The following is a 21,440-nucleotide window of genomic DNA, read 5'->3' as shown; positions in this document are numbered from 1 at the left end:
TTGAGTTCAAGCGATTCTCCCACCTCAGCCTCCTGAGTAGCTGGGATTACAGGTGCGTGCCACCACACCTGGCTAATTTTTTTTGTATTTTTAGTAGCGATGGAGTTTCACTATGTTGGCCAGGCTGGTCTTGAACTCCTGACCTTGTGATCTACCTGCCTCAGCCTCCCAAAGTGCTGGGATTACAGGTGTGAGCCACCGCACCTGGCCCCGATCTCCATTATTTAAAAAAAAAAAAAAAAGAGGGAGAGAGGAAGAGAGAAGGGAAAGAAGAAAAGGAAGGGAAGGAATAGCTTTTCTTAGAATTGGACTTTTGAATTAAGATTTTGTATGGATAAACTTGAGAGCAGATATTCACAATTCTACATTTATATTAAAACTAGGGAGATTTAAAAAAATATATTGATGCCTCATTCCTGTTCCAGGCTAGTTAGATAAGAATCTTATATTATGGTCTGGATATAAAAAATTGTTTTTACAATCTTTTAAGAATACTGGTAAATCATCCCAGGTAGTTCGCATTATTCATAGCTTTGAAAGAACCTTTGCTGAAACTCACTTTTTTAGTTCTTCCGTAAATTCTTCTAAAGAGTTTTTTTTTTTTTCTTTTTTTTTTTTGGAAACAGAGTCTTGCTTTATCGCCCAGGCTGGAGTGCAGTGGTGCGATCTTGGCTTACTGCAACCTCCACTTCCTGGGTTCAAGCTATTCTCCTGCCTCAGCCTCCCAAGTAGCTGGGATCACAGGCGCCCACCACCATGTTCGGCTAATTGTTGTATTTTTAGTAGAGACAGTTTCACCATGTTGGCCAGGCTGGTCTCAAACTCCTGACCTCAGGTGATCCACCCACCTCGGCCTCCCAAAGTGCTGGGGTTATAGGAGTGAGCCACCATGCCCGACCCTAAAAATTCTTTCAGATGCAATCCAAGTAGTTGAAGAATCTGAATACATTTTTGGTAGAAGTGATAACGTAAATACATATCTACTGTCAGTCCTCTTAGGGAGCTAGATTCAGAGCTATGGCAACAAATAAAGATTTCCTATCCAAGCATAATTTTTTCATGGGGTACACTTATTGTCAGACAAAATGGTTTGTTTATTGAACTTCACTCAACAAATGAGTATTCATTGATCTCATTTGTTCGGTAGATATTCAAGTACTCATCGTATACCAGGTACCTTGCTAGGTGATAGCTATACAATAATGAAAAAATGTGCTCTGTCCTTGCTATCTTGGAGTTGTGTAGTCTGTATGAGACTGATATTGAGTATTTGGTTCCGTAATAGTTCATCTCTTGAGTATTCTTTAAAATTTGAATTAATTTATTTGGGTATTGCTGAAACATAGCCTCATTAATTTTCATATTATAGTTTCGGATCCTATTAGGATATCAAACTATCTGAAGAGCCCATAGGTTCAATGAGTCAGTTACCCAGCAGAATCATTGCTTATGGCTAGAAGGAGAATAATTCCATATGGCTAAGAGTTAACTTGAAAGAGAAGAATATCAGGAGAGAAGACTTGAGAAAGAACCACATTCAGAGTCGTTAGTTCCACAGATAAAAGTTACCCATTTGGCAAAGAGGGCAGATGGGTTGAGAAGTATCCCATGTGAAAATTTTATTAAATGGCAAAATTATTGCAAAGAATAAAAGCAGTTGGTCATTTTCCTTTGCAAAAATGCAGCTTTACCTCTGATTATTTACAGCTCATCTGTTATCTCTCTGTGCATGCCTAGTTCCTATCTTTGAAATAATTGTACGTTGTCATCACGTCTTCGAGAGTTCCCTTCTGTGCACGTATCCAACGTAGAATGTTTAGCCACTTAACGTCCTCTCTATCACATCACTCTATTCAAATTTTTGTTTTCTCCTTAGTTAAAATGTAAGGAAAGGAAGAACAGGACCTTATATTACCTTATTTACTGTGGTATCCCTACCCTTTGAATATTTCCTGGCAAATAGGCAAATTTAGTTCATATAAATAATGACTACATACTTTTTTATTTTTAAGGGAATGAGATCTCACTCTGTCACCAAGGCTGGAGAGCAGTGGTGTGATCATAGCTCACTGCAGCCTCAAACTCTTGGACTAAGGTGATCCTCTCAAGTAGCTGGAAGCACAGGCATGTGCCACCACCCCCAGTCATTTTTTAAAATGTTTTGTCCAGACAGGGTCTCGCTTTATTACCCTGGCTGGTCTTGCACTTCAGGCCGCAAGCGATCCTCCCACTTCAGCCTCCCAAATTGTTGCGGATTACGGGGTGAGCCACCATGCCTGGCCTTTGTATTTTAAGAGTCTTAAAAGTCTTTTAAGAGTCACGAGATACGTAATTTATACACAGAAGTATACCTAAAGAAACTGTGTAAAGAATAACAAAGATGTCTTTAAAAATGTGCGTTATGATTGTGTCTTTCAATCAGTAATCTCCTCACATATTCCATGTGTTGCATTCTTTGTTGGTCCTTCTTCTGGAATTCCAGTTAGATGTATGTTAGACTCCCCTCAATCCATTCTCCATTTCTCTTAATGTTTGTATTCCCCCCCCTTTTTTTACATTGAAAATGCAAAACAGGGAGACACTTTTCTCTGAACAATCTCAGTTCACAAATACTCTCTTTATGTCTAAACTGCCATTAAAACCCATCCATTGTAATTTAAATATTTTAAATCAGCCAGCTCCTCCCCCTTTTAAAAACTTTATTTTTAGATAGCAAAAAAAGTTCAAAGAGGTCTTTTGTATACTTCATCTAAAATTTTAAATAGTTGCCTGAACATTTTAGCTGTGTTTTATTCTTTAAATAGAGTACATGTATTTATTTTGCCTCTGTTAGTGAGTCAGTTCTTCCTGTTATTTCTGTTGATTCTTGCTTAGGGTGCCGTTTTTCCTTATATATGTAATCTTTTAAAACTATGAACTTTCCTCTTTCCTTGAAAAATTATGCAGTTTTTTTTTTTTTGGTCTAAAATTAAGATACTTTCTTTCCACAATAAAGGATTGAATTTCCTGTTGCTATTGCCTGGAAGCACTACCAGTTTCCGACAGTTAAATTTCCGGAATGAAGTTTTGAACCACCAAGATGATGTGCACTTGGTCTGAAAATTCACATGTGAAGTGTTTTGTGGATACAACTTCTGAGGGTCTCCCCTCTCCTCTTCCACAGAATCATTGTTATTGTCATTCAGTCTTTTTGAGGTGATAGAGGGGCAGGTTACTCTTATGTTATGTTAAGGTCATAACACTTTTGGATCTCTGCTTTGTAGTGGTATAGGTTTTAGATCTCTGCTTTGTGGTGACAGACTGTGAATCCATCATCACAGTCAAAATAGTGAACATCTTTATCACTCCTAGTAGTTTCACCTTCATATTAACTTTTCTGGATAAATAATTCAAGGCTGAAAGTTTTCTTTAAGTCGTTTAAAGATGTTGCTCCACTCTCATTGTTTCCATCAAGAAATCTGTTTTATTTTTGTTCATTTGTATACAGTGTATCTTTTTTCTCTTCTGGTTGCTTTTAATATTTCTCTTTATCACTGGTTTTAAATAGTTTGGAAATTATATACCTTAGTGTAGTCTTCTGAATGTTTCTTGTGCTTGGGGGATGTTGAGCTTCTTAGAGCTATAGATCATCAAATTTGAAAAACTTTTATCCATAACTACTATTTCTAATATTTTTTCTCTTCCTCTGTTTTTCTCCTTTGGGGATGCCAGTTATACATGTATTAATGTACTTATGACTTTTCACTGCTCACTGTTTTTTTTTTTTGATGGGGGGCTTCATTTTGGGTAGGATTAACAGAGATTAGATTTTTTTTTTTTTTTTGATACAGAGTCTCTCTCTGTCGCCCAGGCTAGAGTGCCGTGGCTCAATCTTGGCTCACTGCAATCTCCACCTCCCAAGTTCAAGAAGTTCTCCTGCCTCAGCCTCCTGAGTAGCTGGGATTACAGGCGTGCACCACCACACCCAGCTAATTTTTGTATTTTTAGTAGAGACGGGGTTTCACCATGTTGGTCAGGCTGGTCTCAAACTCATGACCTCGTGATCTGCCCACCTCAGCCTCCCAAAGTGCTAGGATTACAGGCGTGAGCCACCGTGCCTAGCCAGAAGATTAGATATCACAGGAGAAAAGATAAATGATTTTGAAGACAGCAATAGAAAGTGACATCCTGTTCTAATGAAGTCTTAGGTAATTGAGATATCAGGTGATGTCACTGTGATTTTTGAGATTTAATTAGAGTTAGCTTTTGCTCCCTGTTCTATTTATGTGAGGATTTTAATGTCTTTCCCATACTTTATAGAAATTTCTGCCCTTTCAGATTTTCCTCACAGTTGCTCACATTTCCTACTCTCTGTCCCTTTCCTGAACTCTTATGGTTGTTATCATCTCCCCTTCATATAGAGCTTTAAATAAGGAACAATATACATTTGCAACTATATAAATTCTAACAGTATAAATCCTTTAAAATTACTGCTAAGAATAACAGTGATAGCAAGCATTAAATCCTTAGTATGCCTTAAGTGCTTTGCTTTGTGTGTTTTGACCAGTTTAATTCTTAGGACAGTCCTGTGCATGTATATATGATGATTGTTCTATATTTTACTGGAGAAGAAGTGAGACACAGAGGGTTGTCAAAGTCATCCAGCTTTTAACTATGAAAATAGTAGTAGTATCTAAGTCATTAAGTTTTTCTAAAGGTTAAATGAGAGAATGCATGTTAAGATACTTAGCCCAGTGCCTGAAAATGTAGTAAGTTATCAGAATAGGCTATTGCCATCTATAGATTGAGAAATGTTTGGATAAAGTATGATGTTTGGAATTTTCTTCACAGTAGTCTAAGGGATGGAGTGGGTGGGTGTATAGATAAAATCAGCTATGAATGGATACTTCTTGAAAATGGGTGATCGATTCAGTGGAATTAGACTTCTAATACATGTTTGAAATTTAATCTAATTTTAAAAAATGGAATAACTGAAGAAAAATGAAACTGGGTTTTATTAAAAAGGTTCTCTTATTCAGTTTGGATATAAAGCACTATGATGCATTTTTCCCTAGATGTGCCAAAATCAAAACTTAATATATACAGTGACAATTACTAAGAATAGTACTGTATCACTTGGCAAGTAGAGTAGTAGAGCACAGGACTTAGTAAGACCATAATGTACATTCAGAAGTTTGAAGTTATTAGCTAAGTGATTCTCAGCCTTTTAAAAAACACCCATCCATGTATATTTGTATGCATGTTGCCCAGACTGACCTTGACCTGGGCTCAAGTGGTCCTGTTACATCAGCCTCTTCAGCCTCCCGAATACCTGGGACTTACAGATGTGGGCCACTGTGCCCAGCAAAAAACACCCTTTTATTATTTATCTCCTACCCTTTACTCATGAGCACCATATTTTCATAAACTTCTTACAAAACTGTATTAAATGTAATTTATATCTCAATAATTTAAAAAAGCTAAGCATGCTGATTAATTCTGATCAAAACCAGATAATTTTACCAGGTTTATATAATTCTAGCCAGAAGCACAAAAAGTTTTACTTAGTCTGTCCTAACTAAATCCTGGGCATACATAATTTTTACTTTATTTTACTTATTTTGAAATATGGAGAATAGTTCATTGTGACTAAGAAAGCCCACAGGAATTACTACTTTAGACTGGGTGCGGTGGCTCACGCCTGTAATCCCAGCACTTTGGGAGGCCGAGGTGGGTGGATCATGAGGTCAAGAGACTGAGACCATCCTGGCCAACATGGTGATGCCCCATCTCTACTAAAAATACAAAAATTAGCTGGGTGTCGTGACTCATGCCTGTAGTCCTATCTACTCGGGAGGCTGAGGCAGGAGAATCACTTGCACCCAGGAGGTACAAGTTGCAGTGAGCCGAAATCGTGCCACCGTACTCCAGCCTGGCAACAGAGCGAGACTCCGTCTCTAAATAAATAAATAAATACTACTTTAAAATGCAAGATTAAAATCTAAGAAATTACTTTGAAGTATTTATGTATTAATCAAAACTACATTTAGTTCATTTGTTGGTTATTCTTTCCCCACATTTCAGCTGTAATTTTGATTAAAGAAAATTCAGTTTACCTAGGTATATCATATTTAGGAAAATAGTGTGTGTTTGCTTGTTTCTTGTTCACATGAATGTAACAAGATATATTTAGAAACAGGACTTTGAAAAATATTTATTTTGGGATAAGGGGAATTTGTACATGGTTAAATTTTATGAGTTAGAATTTTGTGAATTTTGATACTAGTTAACCTTTCTATCAAATGCGTATTTGTTGACATCATCAAATTCTCCTTCAAAAAGATTGTTTTTCATCACAATGTAAATAAAGCTAAGTCAAAAGGGTTAGCATGGAATCCTCATATTTCTGCTTTATTTGTTCAGATTTAACATAGTAATAGTTTTTATTGGATGTAGAGAAATCATAGTATGTGGGATAAATCAAATGTTGCTCTTTCACGAAGGAACAAACTTCGGGTCCCCTATCTAACAGTAAAGCCTCTTTAAAAGCCTCTTGCCAGGAGCGGTGGCTCACGCTTGTAATCCCAGCACTTTGGGAGGTCGAGGTGGGCGGATCATCTGAGGTCAGGAGTTCGAGATCAGCCCGGCCAACATGGCAAAACCCCATCTCTACTAAACATACAAAAATTAGCCAGGCATGGTGGTGTACGTCTGTAGTCCTAGCTACTCGGGAGGCTGAGGAGGAGAACTGCTTGAACCTGGGAGGTGGAGGTTGCAGTGAGCCGAGATTGCGCCACTGCACTCCAGCCTGGACGACAGAGCGAGACTCCGTCTCAAAAACAAACAAAAAAACTCTCTGAAAATACTCACGTGCTTTTTTGTGCTATTAGTATCTTTTTTTTTTTTTTTTTTTTTTTTTTTTTGAGACAGAGTCTCACTCTGTCACCAAGCTGGAGTGCAGTAGTGTGATCTTGGCTCACTGCAATCTTCGCCTCCCCGGTTCAAGCGATTCCCCTGCCTCCGCATCTCGACTAGCTGGGACTACAGGCGCACACCACCATGCCGGGCTAATTTTTTTTGTATTTTAGTAGAGACAGGATTTCACCATGTTGTCCAGGATGGTCTCGATCTCCTGACCTCGTTATCCACCTGCCTCGGCCTTCCAAAGTGCTGGGATTACAGGTGTGAGCCACCACGCCTGGCCTGTGGTATTAATATCTTATACAAGTTATAATGTTGCTCAACATTGTAGACAGTTGAGCTTTAAAAATATTCTCCTTAAAAATGGTTAAATTGGGCTGGATGTGGTGGCTCGTGTCTGTAATCCTAGCATTTTGGCCGAGGCAGGAGAATCACTTGAGACCAGGAGTTCAAGACCAGCTTGGGCAACATGGCAAGACATCATCTCTACAAAAAAGTAAAAAAAAAAACAACAACAAAAAAAAACGGGTGTCTATAGTCCCAGCTACTCGGGAGAATGATGCAGGAGGATTGCTTGAGCTTATGAGTTTGTGGCTGTAGTGAGCCGTGATGGTTCCAGTGCATTCCAGCCTGGGTGATAGAGTGAGACCCTGACTCAAAAAAAAGTTCAGACGGATACATTTTACTACGTATATTTTACCACAATAAAATCAGTGCACCAGCAGTTTTCTATAACACAAATTCCCATATTGATCTACATTTTCTCTCCTACTGTCCTCCATTCTTCTTGTACCTCTTGTATCCCACTACTAAGTAAACTTCCCTTTATCTTAACAAACTTTCCTTTATGTTAATAATTTCATAGTCTTTCCTCTTGTCTGCCTTAGCTGAGACTTTCATTGAAGAAACAATGGACATTTAGATGCTCATAGTATTATTACTTTTGTGATTTTAGTGCCCATATAGACAATTACACAGTAATTGTGAACTCATTTCCAATTATTTGTTTCTTGACTGTGCCTTAGCTAGGCATTTAGTTTTCAGGTTGTACCATGGACCTTGCCATAACTGACACATAACCTCTCAAATCTGCTGATCTCACTGATAAAAGTCAGTTCCAGCTTGTTTGTTTGGCTGTACCAACCAGTACTGTACCCTGATCTCTCATATGAGTTACTGTCTTAGAGTTTTAGCTGGTCTTTCCCTTCTATTCCCTTCTTTGGGTCTTTTATATTTCTGTATGATGATTTTCCTAGAATGTAAATGTGATTATTACATTCTGGTTAGAATTCTTCAGAGGTTTTCCATTACTTAGAGAATTAAATGCACAAATAGTGTGCTATACTTGGCCCTTCACAGTTTGCCTCTGGATTTTATCAGTTACTGTCTCATATTCTGACTTTTGTATATTTTTCTTTGGCCATATTGAAGTATTTATGTGTGGATTTTATCAGTTATTGTCTCATATTCTGACTTTTGTATATTTTTATTTGGCCATATTGAAGTATTTACATGTCTCAAACATGCCTCTGTACCTAGCATAAGATGCTGTTCTTCTCTGCTATGCTTTTCTTGGTATTGAGGCCGATTTAGGCAGTGGTTTCTTGTAAATTATATATACCTGAATTATATCTCTTGTCACAGTATGGTATCATTTTGTATTTGTGACTGTTTGTTAGTAGTACAAACAATAATGGATTCTTTAGTCCATGTAAAAAGGACATAGAAAAAAACTAAATAATATTTGTTGACTTAATAACTTAAAAACCTAATAAATAATTTACAAAAAGGAAATAAAAGTAGCAAAGAAAACTATTATTCTAGCTTCCTAGTAGCCAAAGAAATGTTATTAGAGTCTATATTTGCACTATTATGATTAGAAAATTTTAACATATAGCATTCATGCTGACAAAGTAAAACTGGTGTTGATGTGATGTTTTATATTGATTTAACCCTTGTGGAAAGTTTGACAGTACATGGCATCCAGAACTGAAAAATTATTTTAAGTGTAATTATAAAGACAAGATAAAGAATAAAAGTCAGATGTAAATTTGCATGTTCATTATTATTATAATTGCATTTAAAAATGCATAGTTAGGCTGCATGCAGTGGCCCACTCCTGTAATCCTAGCACTTTGAGAGGCCAAGGCAGGAGGATCGCTTGAGACCAAGAGTTTGAGACCAGCCTGGGTAACATAGACCTTGTCTTTATTAAAAAATAAGTAAATAAGTACATGTATAATTAAAAGATTAAGGAACTATATATTACAGTGGTAGCAGTAATTTTGTGATGTTGGAACTATGGGTGATTTCCCTTCCTTTTATAGTATTTTCTATAATGCGGTTACACTTTATGATTTAAAATGTATACAACTTATGCCAATATTTGAATTTTTAAAAAGATGTAATCCCGAATCAACACTCTAATATAAGAGCACTCAACCATTATCTGAGTATTTTTTTCTTTCATAATGGCCTTTCAGGGTCAGAGTTGGAGGGAGATGGGTGATTGCCAGTTAAAAGTTGCTGTTGAGATAAGGTATGAGTGGCCAGCATAGAGTTGATCACTTAATTAAGGTTTCAAGATTGACTTATTTAGCTGTTATTTCCAAAATCTTAATCATAAATGTTTTGTTTTAAATGTAGTTTTGTTTTGGTTTTAAGGTATCAGTTTTTGGAAGAAGCTTTTCAAAATCAGAAGGGTGCAATTGAGAATCTACTGGCAAAACTTCTTGAGAAGAAGAATTATGTTCATTTTGCAGCTACTCAGGTGCAGAATAGGTAAGTTTGTTGCCTTAAAACCATAATTTTAAGAATTACTAAAGAGAAGTGGGTCCAGTTTAAATCTGTTTTTCTGCTATATTAAGCATATAAAGAAAACATTTTTTTGAGGGGGAAATGGTATGAATTTGGGATTATAATATTTGTCAATTAAACAAAATTTAATTGACCAAACTTTTGTATACCCTTTTAGGACACATCTTTGTCTATTTTAATAAGACTGTGGTCTGTGTTAAACCTTAAATGTGGAAGCAAAGAAATTAATATGGAGAGAGTTGACTTATAAAATTTGAAGTGGAGATTGTGTGGAAGATACAGTATAGAGAAGAGAGTATCACGGGTGGACCAATTATTTCCCCATTTGTAAAACAAGCATTGAAAACAGTGCTTATCTTATGAGTAGCATTATAAGATGAATACATGATATAGTTTCTGGCACATAGTAAGCAGTTAGATTTTAGCTGTTGCTATTGTATTTATAATTATCATCACCATTTATTATTTAAAAAGTATTCTACTTTGGTATATTTCTAAGTAAATTTATTGATAAGTGAGAATAGGTTCCATAAGAGAGCAGATTAACAAAGTTATGACTCTTACACCAGAAAGACAAACACTTTGAGCTGGCATAATTAAAACTAAAATTCTTTGGGGTATGAATAAGGTTAATATGTGTTTATAGACTCAAAAATATTAGGACTTCTAATGAATATTAAAGTTCATTAATTTATGATTAAAATGACACATAGATGCTCAAAAGTATTAAATAATTGAATGAATGAATGAAAATAGTACTTTACACATGGTAGAACTTTTTTTTTTTTGAGACGGAGTCTCGGTCTGTCGCCCAGGCTGGAGTGCAGTGGCACAGTCTCGGCTCACTGCAAGCTCCGCCTTCTGGGTTCACGCCATTCTCCTGCCTCAGCCTCCCGAGTAGCTGGGACTACAGGCACCCACCACCGTGCTCGGCTAATTTTTTGTATTTTTAGTAGAGACGGGGTTTCACCGTGTTAGCCAGGATGGTCTTGATCTCCTGACCTCGTGATCCGCCTGCCTCGGCCTCCCAAAGTGCTGGGATTATAGGCCTGAGCCACTGTGCCCTGCCAGAACTTTTTATCTTAAGTCACCAAAAGAAAATAAAAGGCTCCTTAGAGCTTATAGATTGTACACACATACACACTCCATTCGTGGGTTTTTGTTTTTGGAAATGTTCAGTTGTTTTAGGTTAAACTGGTGATACGGTTGATTTGGAGAAGACTGTTTCTCAGAAATGATAGATGGGTGTCTCTTTCAAAGGAAATATAGTGAGTTGATTCATATGGCAGTCCCATATTTTTATACAGACGTTTTGTGTGTACATTGTATAAGTATTTTTTAAATATATTTTCTACACGTGTTCCAGAATCTGTATACAAAAGTAGAGCAAGAGGTTTACCTGTTACAAGATTGCACGGGGTTGAGGAGATTGATTTCATCTGTAGAAAGTTTTTAAAAAAACAGTATTAAAATCTCTGATAACTTCCCCTTTTAGACACATTTTTCACTGACCTATCTCCATTATTTTTTAATGTACATTTTTTTCTTTCTTCAAAATTGAACATACAGTAGACTTAATTAAATCCAATAGGAGTCTGACTGAGACTAACTACTCTCTGTTTTTAGCATACTTAGTGATTTCTATCTTTGGCCCAATCATTTTATATTTGAAACCTATATTTCTTATCACTAGTTATTAGTACCTTTATATATTAAAAATATCTTCCACTCACCTTAGTAAGATAAGGACAAAACTCAAAATTTTCAAGCAAGTGCCAAACGATGTACAGAGAAGGAAAAAAACTACATTATTTCTTGGAGTGTATTAAAGTTAACTAAATTCGAACTTGGCAGATGAAAGGCAGTTTAGGAGCTGAAAGCATGGGTTATAGTTTTTACAGAAGTAGAATGTATAAAAATTGAAGCTATGTCTTATGGTTGGTGGTTGACATTTTATATATTTATATTGGTGGGATTCTCCACTTCCTGTTTTGTAAATACCAAAGTATCAGCCACTTCATATTTGCACCTAAAACTTCCATAACTGCTTTGAGTGCTTACACCTACTTATAAAACATCTAAAGCTATTCTTAAAAATGGATTGAAAATGTTTTATGCCCTTTACTGTATGTAAAGGGAAACCATTTTAAGAGTAATTTTGAAGGGAGTGTATCAGAACCCATGTTTGAAGTGGCTAAGTTATAAATGAAAATAAATGCTTCTATGTTTAACTATTATCCTTTCAAAAGATAATTATTGCTTGTGACATTGTCCTTTTGCACATTGTTCTTGGAAAACGTCAAGGTTAAACAGAACCAATGTGCCACATTTGACACTAACCAGAAGTCACTGGTGTTTGTGCATCACATTCATGTCATAGTTACTTAAGGAGATTGCCATCCAGCTTAATAAACTGTCCTTTATGAGCATAATTTAAAATTACTAAATATTAGTTTCATTATTTGTCTATGTACATAACTTGTTTGGACCAAATTGGTCAGGTCTGCTGAAACATGAGTTGTACATTTTGACAAAGTTTTCATTTTAATTACTCGGTTAAGTGCCCAGTTGGATGAATTTCTGTAACAGTTGATGATTCAGAGACCTAGGATAAGTTGATAACCTAATGATGCATTTCTCTTATTCAGGATAAAAGAAGTAAATGAGACTAACAAACGAGTAGAACAGGAAATTAAAGTGGCCATTTTCACCCTTATCAATGAAATTAATAAGAAAGGAAAATCTCTCTTACAGCAGCTAGAGGTATGGTTCAAAGCCAAAATAAAACAAAAACTGCTTCTCTTGCTCTTTAGCTGTTCTTAATGTTTATTGAAAACTATTTTAGATGGGTTGGGGGGTATGGAAATAAAGTAAAACTTAAAATAAGGTTTTTAAAATTTACTTTTGGAAAAGAGACCTTTTCTAGTTAGTTACTTTGCGGCCCAATTTAATAACACTGACTTTAGCTGTATACCTTAGGAAATAGTGATGTCCTCTTAGAAATCAAATAATTGTTACTAAGACTGGGTATGGTGACTCACACCTGTAATCCCAACACTTTGGGAGCCCAAGGCAGACAGATCGCTTGAGCCCCGGGGTCCAGCCCAGCCCAGGCAACATGGCGAAACCTGCCTCTACAAAAAATACAAAAATTAGCCAGGGTGGTGGCATGCACCAGTAGTCACAGCTACTCAGGAAACTGAGGTGGGAGGATCGACTGAGCCCGGGAGGTCAAGGCTGCAATGAGCTGTGATTGTGTCCTGCACTCCAGCCTGGGCAACAGAGTGAGACCCTGTCTCCAAAATGAAAAAAAGAAAAAGAAAAAAGAAATGTTACTAAAATGTGATGTACATAAAGGCAAAGTAGTCCCACCACATTTCTTCCCCACCCCCTTAAGATGGGGCCTCAATTTAATTTTACCATATAGATTCACGTTGGGCTTCTGCTTGAGTCATTTGTGTGTTTTACCTTATTTTAAAAATATTTCCATAGTTTTGCAGAAAATGCTGCTCATTTTGAAATTTATAAACCTTAAACTTAGTGAAAATTTTGTGATATTAGGTATTTATATTGCATATTTTGAAGTTTATTTGTAGGTGTAAGTTTCTAGATTAAAATCTAGTCAGTTCATGAAATCTAAATTTTTAATCAAAGTCTCCACTGCCAATTTGATTTATTTTTAGCAAATTTCAAATATGAGTTTTCTGGGAAATTGAAGTTTCAGAAAGAGAAGTGTTTCCTGATTGAAAATTTCATGCTCTGGAAAGTTGAAATTTTGGAAAGAGAAATATTTTCTGATTGAAGATTTCATGCTCTTAACTAGGTTCAGATGATATGGGGATTATTTTTTCTGCACCATTGAATAGTAATAATGAAATGATTTATTTGATTACTTCCATTAACCTCAAATTGTCAATAGTTTTTTTTTTTTCTGTCCCATCTCTTCATAGAATCCTTTAAAAATATTAGGTGCATAGTTACATAAAAATGAAATGATGTCAGTAGAATGTTATCTCTGAATGGAATACATCTTTCCAGTGAAACACAATTTGTGAGATTAAAAGTACTCTTGGCCGGGTGCGGTGGCTCACGCCTGTAATCTCAGCACTTTGGGAGGCTGAGGTGGGTGGATCACAAGGTCAGGAGTTCGAGACCAGCTTGGCCAACATGGTGAAACCCCATCTCTACTAAAAAAAAAAAAAAAACAAAACAAAAATTAGCCAGGCGTGGTGGTGTATGCCTGTAATCCCAGCTACTCAGGAGGCTGAGGCAGGAGAATTGCTTGAACCCAGGAGGTGGAGGTTGCAGTGAGGCAAGATTGCGCCTCTGCACTTCAGCCTGGGCGACAGAGCGAGACTCCGTCTCAAAAAAAAAAAAACGTACTCTTGTGCAGAATAAGTTGTGGGTCCCTTTTCCTACTGTACACCAGTCTGTTGCATTTAACCCTAATAGGTTTTTTCTCCCCAAAAGGACCCATGTGAATAGAGAGCACTTAGTAACTGTTTTTGATACACTTAAACTTACTGTAATACATTTGAGCTGTACATCTAAAATAGTATTTGTAAAACCATTTCAAGAGTTTCTGAATTAAAAGATGCTTCTTAAGATCCCTTGAGCCTGGGAAGTGGAGTTTGCAGTGAACCAAGATTGCACCACTGCACTCCAGCCTGGGGGACAGAGTGAGACTCTGTTTAAAAAAAAAAAAAAAGCCTCTTAAGGCTAAAGTGTATACAAATACCTAATGGTAAATATGCCACATACTACTAACGTGATGATAAATTTAAAATAGATGTTTTCTAGTGTAATATGTTCTTATACTTTGTAGAAGAAACGTTTTTCTAAGCTTTATAAAAGAAATGTAGTAAACCAAACTTCTCTCAGTTGAATACTCTTATCCATTGGTTTACATTATAAAATGAACAGCTTCTTTCCTTAGGAAAAATATTGTCCAGAAAAACCAACTTGAGTCATTTTTGGGAGAAAGTTCTTAAGAAAGTAGTAGATGAGTTGTTTTAGCATGTTGAATGTCAAAAGTATGTAGGACATTACCCATCCCTCCTGGGGTGATTTTAGTTCCCATAAAGCAGTTTATTTTTCCTTTGCAGTGTTTCTCTGAAATTGGTTTTTGCAGTTTGGTCAGTCCTACTTCTTTGTTCTCTGTGAACTTCTGTCATATCAAAAGTTTCCCTAATTCTACTCTTAGAACTCTGGAAGTTATCTTTTTCATTTTGTCTTATATATTTAAGAGAGATTTTAACTTCATTCTCATGCCATACCAGGAGGTGGCACTGGTGACACAAAATTTTTTTGGCCTTTAAAGTATATTAAGATTACATAAATTTATTTCTAAAGTTAGCTCCTTATGCTATAAATACCATATATTAGATTAATAGGAAGACACTATTTTTAACAGACATGTTGATAGAAAAGTGACATTAACTAACATTCATTTCTATATGTGGAATATCCTTTTTAGCTTAGAGAACTGACTTTTAGTCCCACTTTTGTTAGTGGCTTTTCCTCTGATGATAGGCTTGCTAAATAATCATGGAGCTTATTCACTTAGCCCATTTTTAAAGGAAGTATAGGTATTGTGCCCATTTGCATTAGAAATGTGGGGTTGATTTTTTTTCATATGGAATTCTACAGCGAAGCTCTTGTTCTGTTTCAGAATGTTACAAAGGAAAGACAGATGAAGTTACTACAGCAGCAGAATGACATCACAGGCCTTTCCCGGCAGGTGAAGCATGTTATGAACTTCACAAATTGGGCAATTGCAAGTGGCAGCAGCACAGCACTACTATACAGCAAGCGACTGGTGAGACACATACTGTTTTTATTTTTCTTTAATGGACTTTATTAAGATATATATTCAGTGAATTGCACCTGTTTAAAGTATACATTTTAATTTTGGCAAATGTAACCACCACCACATCAAGATACAGAAAACTTCCACCACCCCCCAAAGTTTCCTCATTCCACTAGGCAGCCACTAATCTGATTTCTATCATTTTTTAGAATTTCATATAAGTGGAATTATATAGTATGTACTCTTTTGAAGATACCTAGTATCTTAATGCACTTTATTACCCAAAATGGCAGAAATTCAAGTATGTATATTTGATTTGATTGCTAATTTAAATGTTGATGCTGCCTAATCTGAGGCTGACACTGTGGGAATATATGTGCTTTTTTTCTTAATGTCTTTATCTTATGTTTTCCCAATTGATATTTAATTTTGAGACTAATGTGGATTTTTTTCCCTTTAAGATTACTTTCCAGTTGCGTCATATTTTGAAAGCACGGTGTGATCCTGTCCCTGCTGCTAATGGAGCAATACGTTTCCATTGTGATCCCACCTTCTGGGCAAAGAATGTAGTCAATTTAGGTGAGAAATAATGAGTTTTATGAATATAACTTGGAACACTGAATTAGAAGGAGAAAATACTTAAAGCAAATTTAGATAAAATTTTTAACTTTATAAAACTAATGTTTTACATTTTATGTAAAAATATGTTGTTATTCATTGGAAACTCACTTTAGCTGTGGTTTTGTGTGGCTGTTATTACATCTTAAGAAAGTTGAGAGTCTACTCTGTATGTTGTTTTTTAATGTGTGCTGTTTCTAGTCCCCCGACCCTCCATCTTTTAAATTTATATTGACTGTTTCATATAGAAATCTTAGCAAATGATTCATTGTCTGGAATAATTTCATAGATTTTTAGTTGTTTAATTAAGCCAAATTGTGCATTAGCGACAGACTTTTAGGATGCCAATGTGTCCAGTAGTTAGGTCCTGAGGAATGTTTGAAAGATAAGAGTAGCTCTTTTCACATGGAAGAGAAATGGATTTTGCTTTTGTTACAGCATAGTGTGGACCTAAAGACCATAGATGAAAGTTACAGAGAGCTCAGTTAAAACACATGCACACAAACTTCCTAGCAATTAGAGAGCTATTTACAGATTGAGTAAACTCACTTTCAGAACAGTTAAGTCCTAAACAGTGGGAATTGTAAAAGCAGAGGCTGGTTGCCCTTGTGTTTAAAAAAAAAAAAAAAGTAATCTTTGCATAAAAGAAAAATTATATTCAAATTTAGCTATAGCCTTAGTTCTGACATCAGCCAGCTGTTTTTGTGTGACGTAGTAGCTAAGAATGGTTTTTAGATTTTCAACTGGTTGTAAAAGCAAACAAAAACCAAGGACTGTGAGACAGATCTTGTGTGGCCTGCCAAGCATGGAATATTTACTCTATAGCCCATTACAGGGAAAGCCTGTCAACCTGTGCCTTAAATCACATCTTCCTAAAATTTGGCTTCTATCCCTAGAAAGCAATGGCTCCATAAAAAGCAAGGAAAACCATCACGTCTAAGGATATAAGTTGTTTAAAGCATTCAGTATTTCCACAGAAGACGATTTTGTGACATTGTAATGCTCTGCCTTGCATATTTTGGCAATTCAAAGGCAGATGGAATCAGTATTGGCAATCTTGAGTATCCTTGAGTAAGTCTTGTCATGGGAGAATTGATTTAGATTGAATAGATAGGCCTCTTCTAATAGATAATCTCTTTTACTGTCTTAATTTTCTGTATGTCTAAGTAAAAAAGAATAAGGACAGAGAATATATTTTTCTGAATAACCAAAAGTCATTTATTCAGCTTTGGAATGTATTAAGTTTCTGATCATCATCATCATCTTTAAACTGACTCCATTCCCTGCTGTACTGTTGGAGCTTTGAGGTGCTGATAGTTGTCAGAGGAAAGAGGAAAACATGGTGATTACTCAACAAAGTAGATGATTTAGTTGATTATATGCAAATTCTCATTTTTTAAATTTTTCAGGTAATCTAGTAATAGAGAGTAAACCAGCTCCTGGTTATACTCCTAATGTTGTAGTTGGGCAAGTTCCTCCAGGGACAAACCACATTAGTAAAACCCCTGGACAGATTAACTTAGCACAGCTTCGACTCCAGCACATGCAACAACAAGTATATGCACAGAAACATCAGCAGTTGCAACAGATGAGGATGCAGCAACCACCAGCACCTGTACCAACTACAACAACAACAACACAACAGCATCCTAGACAAGCAGCCCCTCAGATGTTACAACAACAGGTAAGTATCGTGTTACTACATTATTGATAGAAATTATGAAGCCCTCAACACTACACTTTTTCCTATATAATTAAGTTACACATTTCAAAGTTACTAGCAAGACTTTGAGCAGAGTTCAAAAGTCAGAGTTTAAATATTTGCTATGGTTATGATGGTGATGTAAGGGAGCTGTGAAGAAAGGCAGTAAGTAAATTGTCTTGGGAAACAGAATTAATTCACTAATACTCTGAAAGGATGTAAGTTCTCATCCTTTCACATCAAATCTTTTTTGTTTTCCATGTATAATTTTGTGGACCAAAGGACCAGACTGTTTCTGCCTAGGATCTGATATGTTCCTTAGGCATTTGTTCAGATCTTTCCTATAACTGTGTGTCTTTTGCTCTCTCCACTGCCATCCCAATCAAAACTATTACTCCAGGATGGGATACGTTAATGTTGATACGCTTTAAACACACATATAGAGAAAAAGAGAGGGAACGGGAAAGAGAGAGAGAGAGAGAGACAAGGGAAATTAGGGAGTGAGATACAAACTAGTCATTACCAGTCCTCTGGGGATTGGGGCTAGCGATAAGAATTATTTATACTTTTTACTTTATATCCTTTTATCTTGACTGAATTATTTTTATGATTACATTTTATAATTAAGAGATAAATTTATTTTAAAATTATTACATAAATTGCAATTTCTACTTTTTGTAGCCTCCTCGATTGATCAGTGTGCAAACAATGCAAAGAGGCAACATGAACTGTGGAGCTTTTCAAGCCCATCAGATGAGACTGGCTCAGAATGCTGCCAGAATACCAGGGATACCCAGGCACAGCGGCCCTCAGTATTCCATGATGCAGCCACACCTCCAAAGACAAGTATGCCTAGAGTTACATTTGTAAGAATCCTACAATTTTAAAATTAAAAGACACCATTTTCTTAATCACTTTTTGGGAGCAGGTCATTGATGTGTTTGAGAATTTGATTAATGCTGTATATCCTCTTGTCCCAGAAAAATAAACATACACATGAGATTTTGTATTTAATTTTAAGAGCTTTTAAAAAATGCTTTAAGTGCATCATATACTGTGGGTTAAGAAACCCTGATGTAGTTAACCCATTCAATTTGCAGAAGTGAAAAAAATCTAATGAGCTGGTGATTTTACCCACAATCACAAAAAGCAATGATAAAATAGCAAGAACATTAGTTTACTGAAAATGCTGCTCTGCTCTTTTAATGTGGCTTTTTGATCCTAATATATAAAAAGGGCTTTGAGAGTAACAGAGCCAACTATATGTATTATTATTATTATTTTTTTTTACCTTTTCTCTACTCAAATATTCTTCCTTTTAGGATGTAGATACGCTTTAATAAGTGTGTTTAGAGACATGTTTTATAATCTTTGCCTGGTTATGTTTATATGGGAGATATGAGTATACAGTGAGGCCACTTTTTCATAGGATTTCTAGTTATAATAGAGTTTATTTTTTAACTCTTAGAATGATGTTTCTCAAAACATGTTTTAAAGACCATCAGAATCACCAGTCAGCTTTGGTGGAGTGGGCGACCTTGTCAGAATGGATTCCTAGCCATAACCACTGAATCAGAATTTCTAGGTGGGGAGTACTCAGTAATTTTTAAATTTGTACTAAGTCTCTCAGGTCAGTCTGCGTACTAAAGTTGGAGAAACACTGTCCTAGAACAGTGGTCCTTCAACTTTTTGGTCCGTGTACGCCCAGAAAGAGCTTTTTAAAATAATGCGCTTCTTGGCTGGGAGTGGTGGCTCACGCCTGTAATCCCAGCATTTTGGGAGGCCGAGGCAGGAGGATTGCTTGAGCCCAGGAGTTCGTGACCAGCCTGGGCAACATAGCAAGACCCCGTTTCTATTTAACAAAAAAAAAAAAAAAGAAAAAATATATACTCGCTCACATTTGAAGGCTTTCATTTAAAATTTCCATTATAGGTTTAAGTTTAAATAGTTTCAAAAGCTATACTTTATAGCATATTGTAAATATTGATGCTATAAAGTTAAAAAAACCTTTGCATTATTTTAAATGAATCCGCTGGAATTCCAAATACCCTAGCAAGCTCTCCTTGGACTTGAATTTCACTTCTACTTCTTCAACAGAGTTTATCTTACTGTAAGATAGCTTTATTTGATAGATATAGATTAGCCTATTGTAAATTTCTGCAGGAAAAAATTTTTTTTGTAATAAATTGTTAAATTTCCAGTGACAATAGGGTTATTATTAAGATTTGAAACTTTTTCTGTGGACCGAGTTATTGTTATATCTCCACAATTGTTGAAACAAAATGGGTGTGTTTACATGGTTTAAGACTATTAGAAGATACAAAACTCTTTTGGATATACATTTCTTTGAGCTAGATGGAGACTTTTTACCTCCTGCTTCTGGTTGTGTATGTTTGTATGCTGTTACTTATTTTTAAAATAAGTCAGAATTCAACATTGGTTTTTATTACTAGTTTTTTGGGATTTGTTTTTATGTAATGCTTAGGAAACGTGTTTACAAAATTATGTATTTGGGAATTAAAAGAATTTTATTATAGTAATATCCCTCAATTCTTTGAATTTTTTCTAGGTTATAGGCTGAGAAAATGATCTATCAAAACTATTTAAAAACTTTTTGTCAGTGACAACATTTTTGTTAATCATCAAATATTCGAACCCATTTGAAGGTTTGTTACCCAGGTTTTGGAGTCAGACACCCAACATCGTTATTTCCAATTGTACCTTTGATTATTTCTACAGGTTTTTTTTTTTCCTTCCTGGTGCAGTGTGCCTAGAATAAGATTTAGGAATGGTCAAAGGTGTGGTGTTCTTTTGTCAAGGGTGGAGGAAGGGCAGTTGCGAAAGTGGTGGAAAAGGAGATCCAGCAGAGCATGGCACATTCTCAGGCAAATCAGATTTTTTTTTTCTTTTTAAAGAGCACATACAAAAGGTTGAGGGTCTGAACATTTATTTCCTTCACACTTTTCACATAATCATGTACCCCTTAGTTCATGGAAGGCCTTCAAGTATTTCTAGGGGCCAAGTACACCTTGTCAGAGCGCAGAAGCTACACAGTCAGACTAATGAATCATCTCAGAACATTTTCCTTAGACTTTGGGTATACCTCTACAGAAATCACTGGATGTTATTAAGCCTTTTTAGTTTTTAAATATTTCAAATGATTTATTTATATGTGTAGAATTCATTTTATTAAGATTTTCTTCTATATTGTCTTAAATGATCCTCGTAACAGCCCTCACAATGAAACAAGTGAGGTATTGTTATCCACATTTCTAAATGACTGAGATTATGTGATTTGTCTAAGGTCACACAGTATTAGAGTCAGGACCTGATGCCATTTTTCTTTTCTGTAAATTCATTGTTCTTTCTACCACTTCAAGCTGCATTATATATCGTTTTTATTGGAAAAATGACTAAGGGTCGAAGAGGAATAATGACCCGAATGGTAGTTCTCTTACCCCGGTGTTTGAAAATTTGGAGGTTTACAGATCCTCTATTACATACTTCCTTCTTCTGAAATAAGATCATATCACCAGGCTGATGTGTTGGGAAATTATTGGCAAGTCTGCCTTTCCCTAGATACTATACAAAAAT

General features: G+C 35.8%; 1 protein-coding gene across 2 annotated transcripts in view; it reads left to right on the top strand.

Annotated features, from left to right (window-relative positions):
- Positions 1–21,440, top strand: part of TRIM33 (tripartite motif containing 33) — a 120,122-nt gene that overhangs the window by 69,886 nt on the left and 28,796 nt on the right. For both annotated transcript variants that reach the window (XM_031013474.3, XM_031013470.3), the window contains exons 5-10: positions 9,565–9,681; positions 12,366–12,480; positions 15,389–15,535; positions 15,988–16,105; positions 17,554–17,828; positions 18,528–18,692. In XM_031013474.3, coding sequence (XP_030869334.1) covers positions 9,565–9,681; positions 12,366–12,480; positions 15,389–15,535; positions 15,988–16,105; positions 17,554–17,828; positions 18,528–18,692 — 937 coding nt within the window. The remainder of the gene's footprint in view (positions 1–9,564; positions 9,682–12,365; positions 12,481–15,388; positions 15,536–15,987; positions 16,106–17,553; positions 17,829–18,527; positions 18,693–21,440) is intronic.

This window comes from Gorilla gorilla, chromosome 1 (assembly GCF_029281585.2).
Source record: "Gorilla gorilla gorilla isolate KB3781 chromosome 1, NHGRI_mGorGor1-v2.1_pri, whole genome shotgun sequence".
Classification (NCBI taxonomy): Eukaryota; Metazoa; Chordata; class Mammalia; order Primates; family Hominidae; genus Gorilla; species Gorilla gorilla.
Note: the sequence above shows the minus strand (reverse complement) of the source record. Positions and strands in the feature narration are given on the sequence as shown.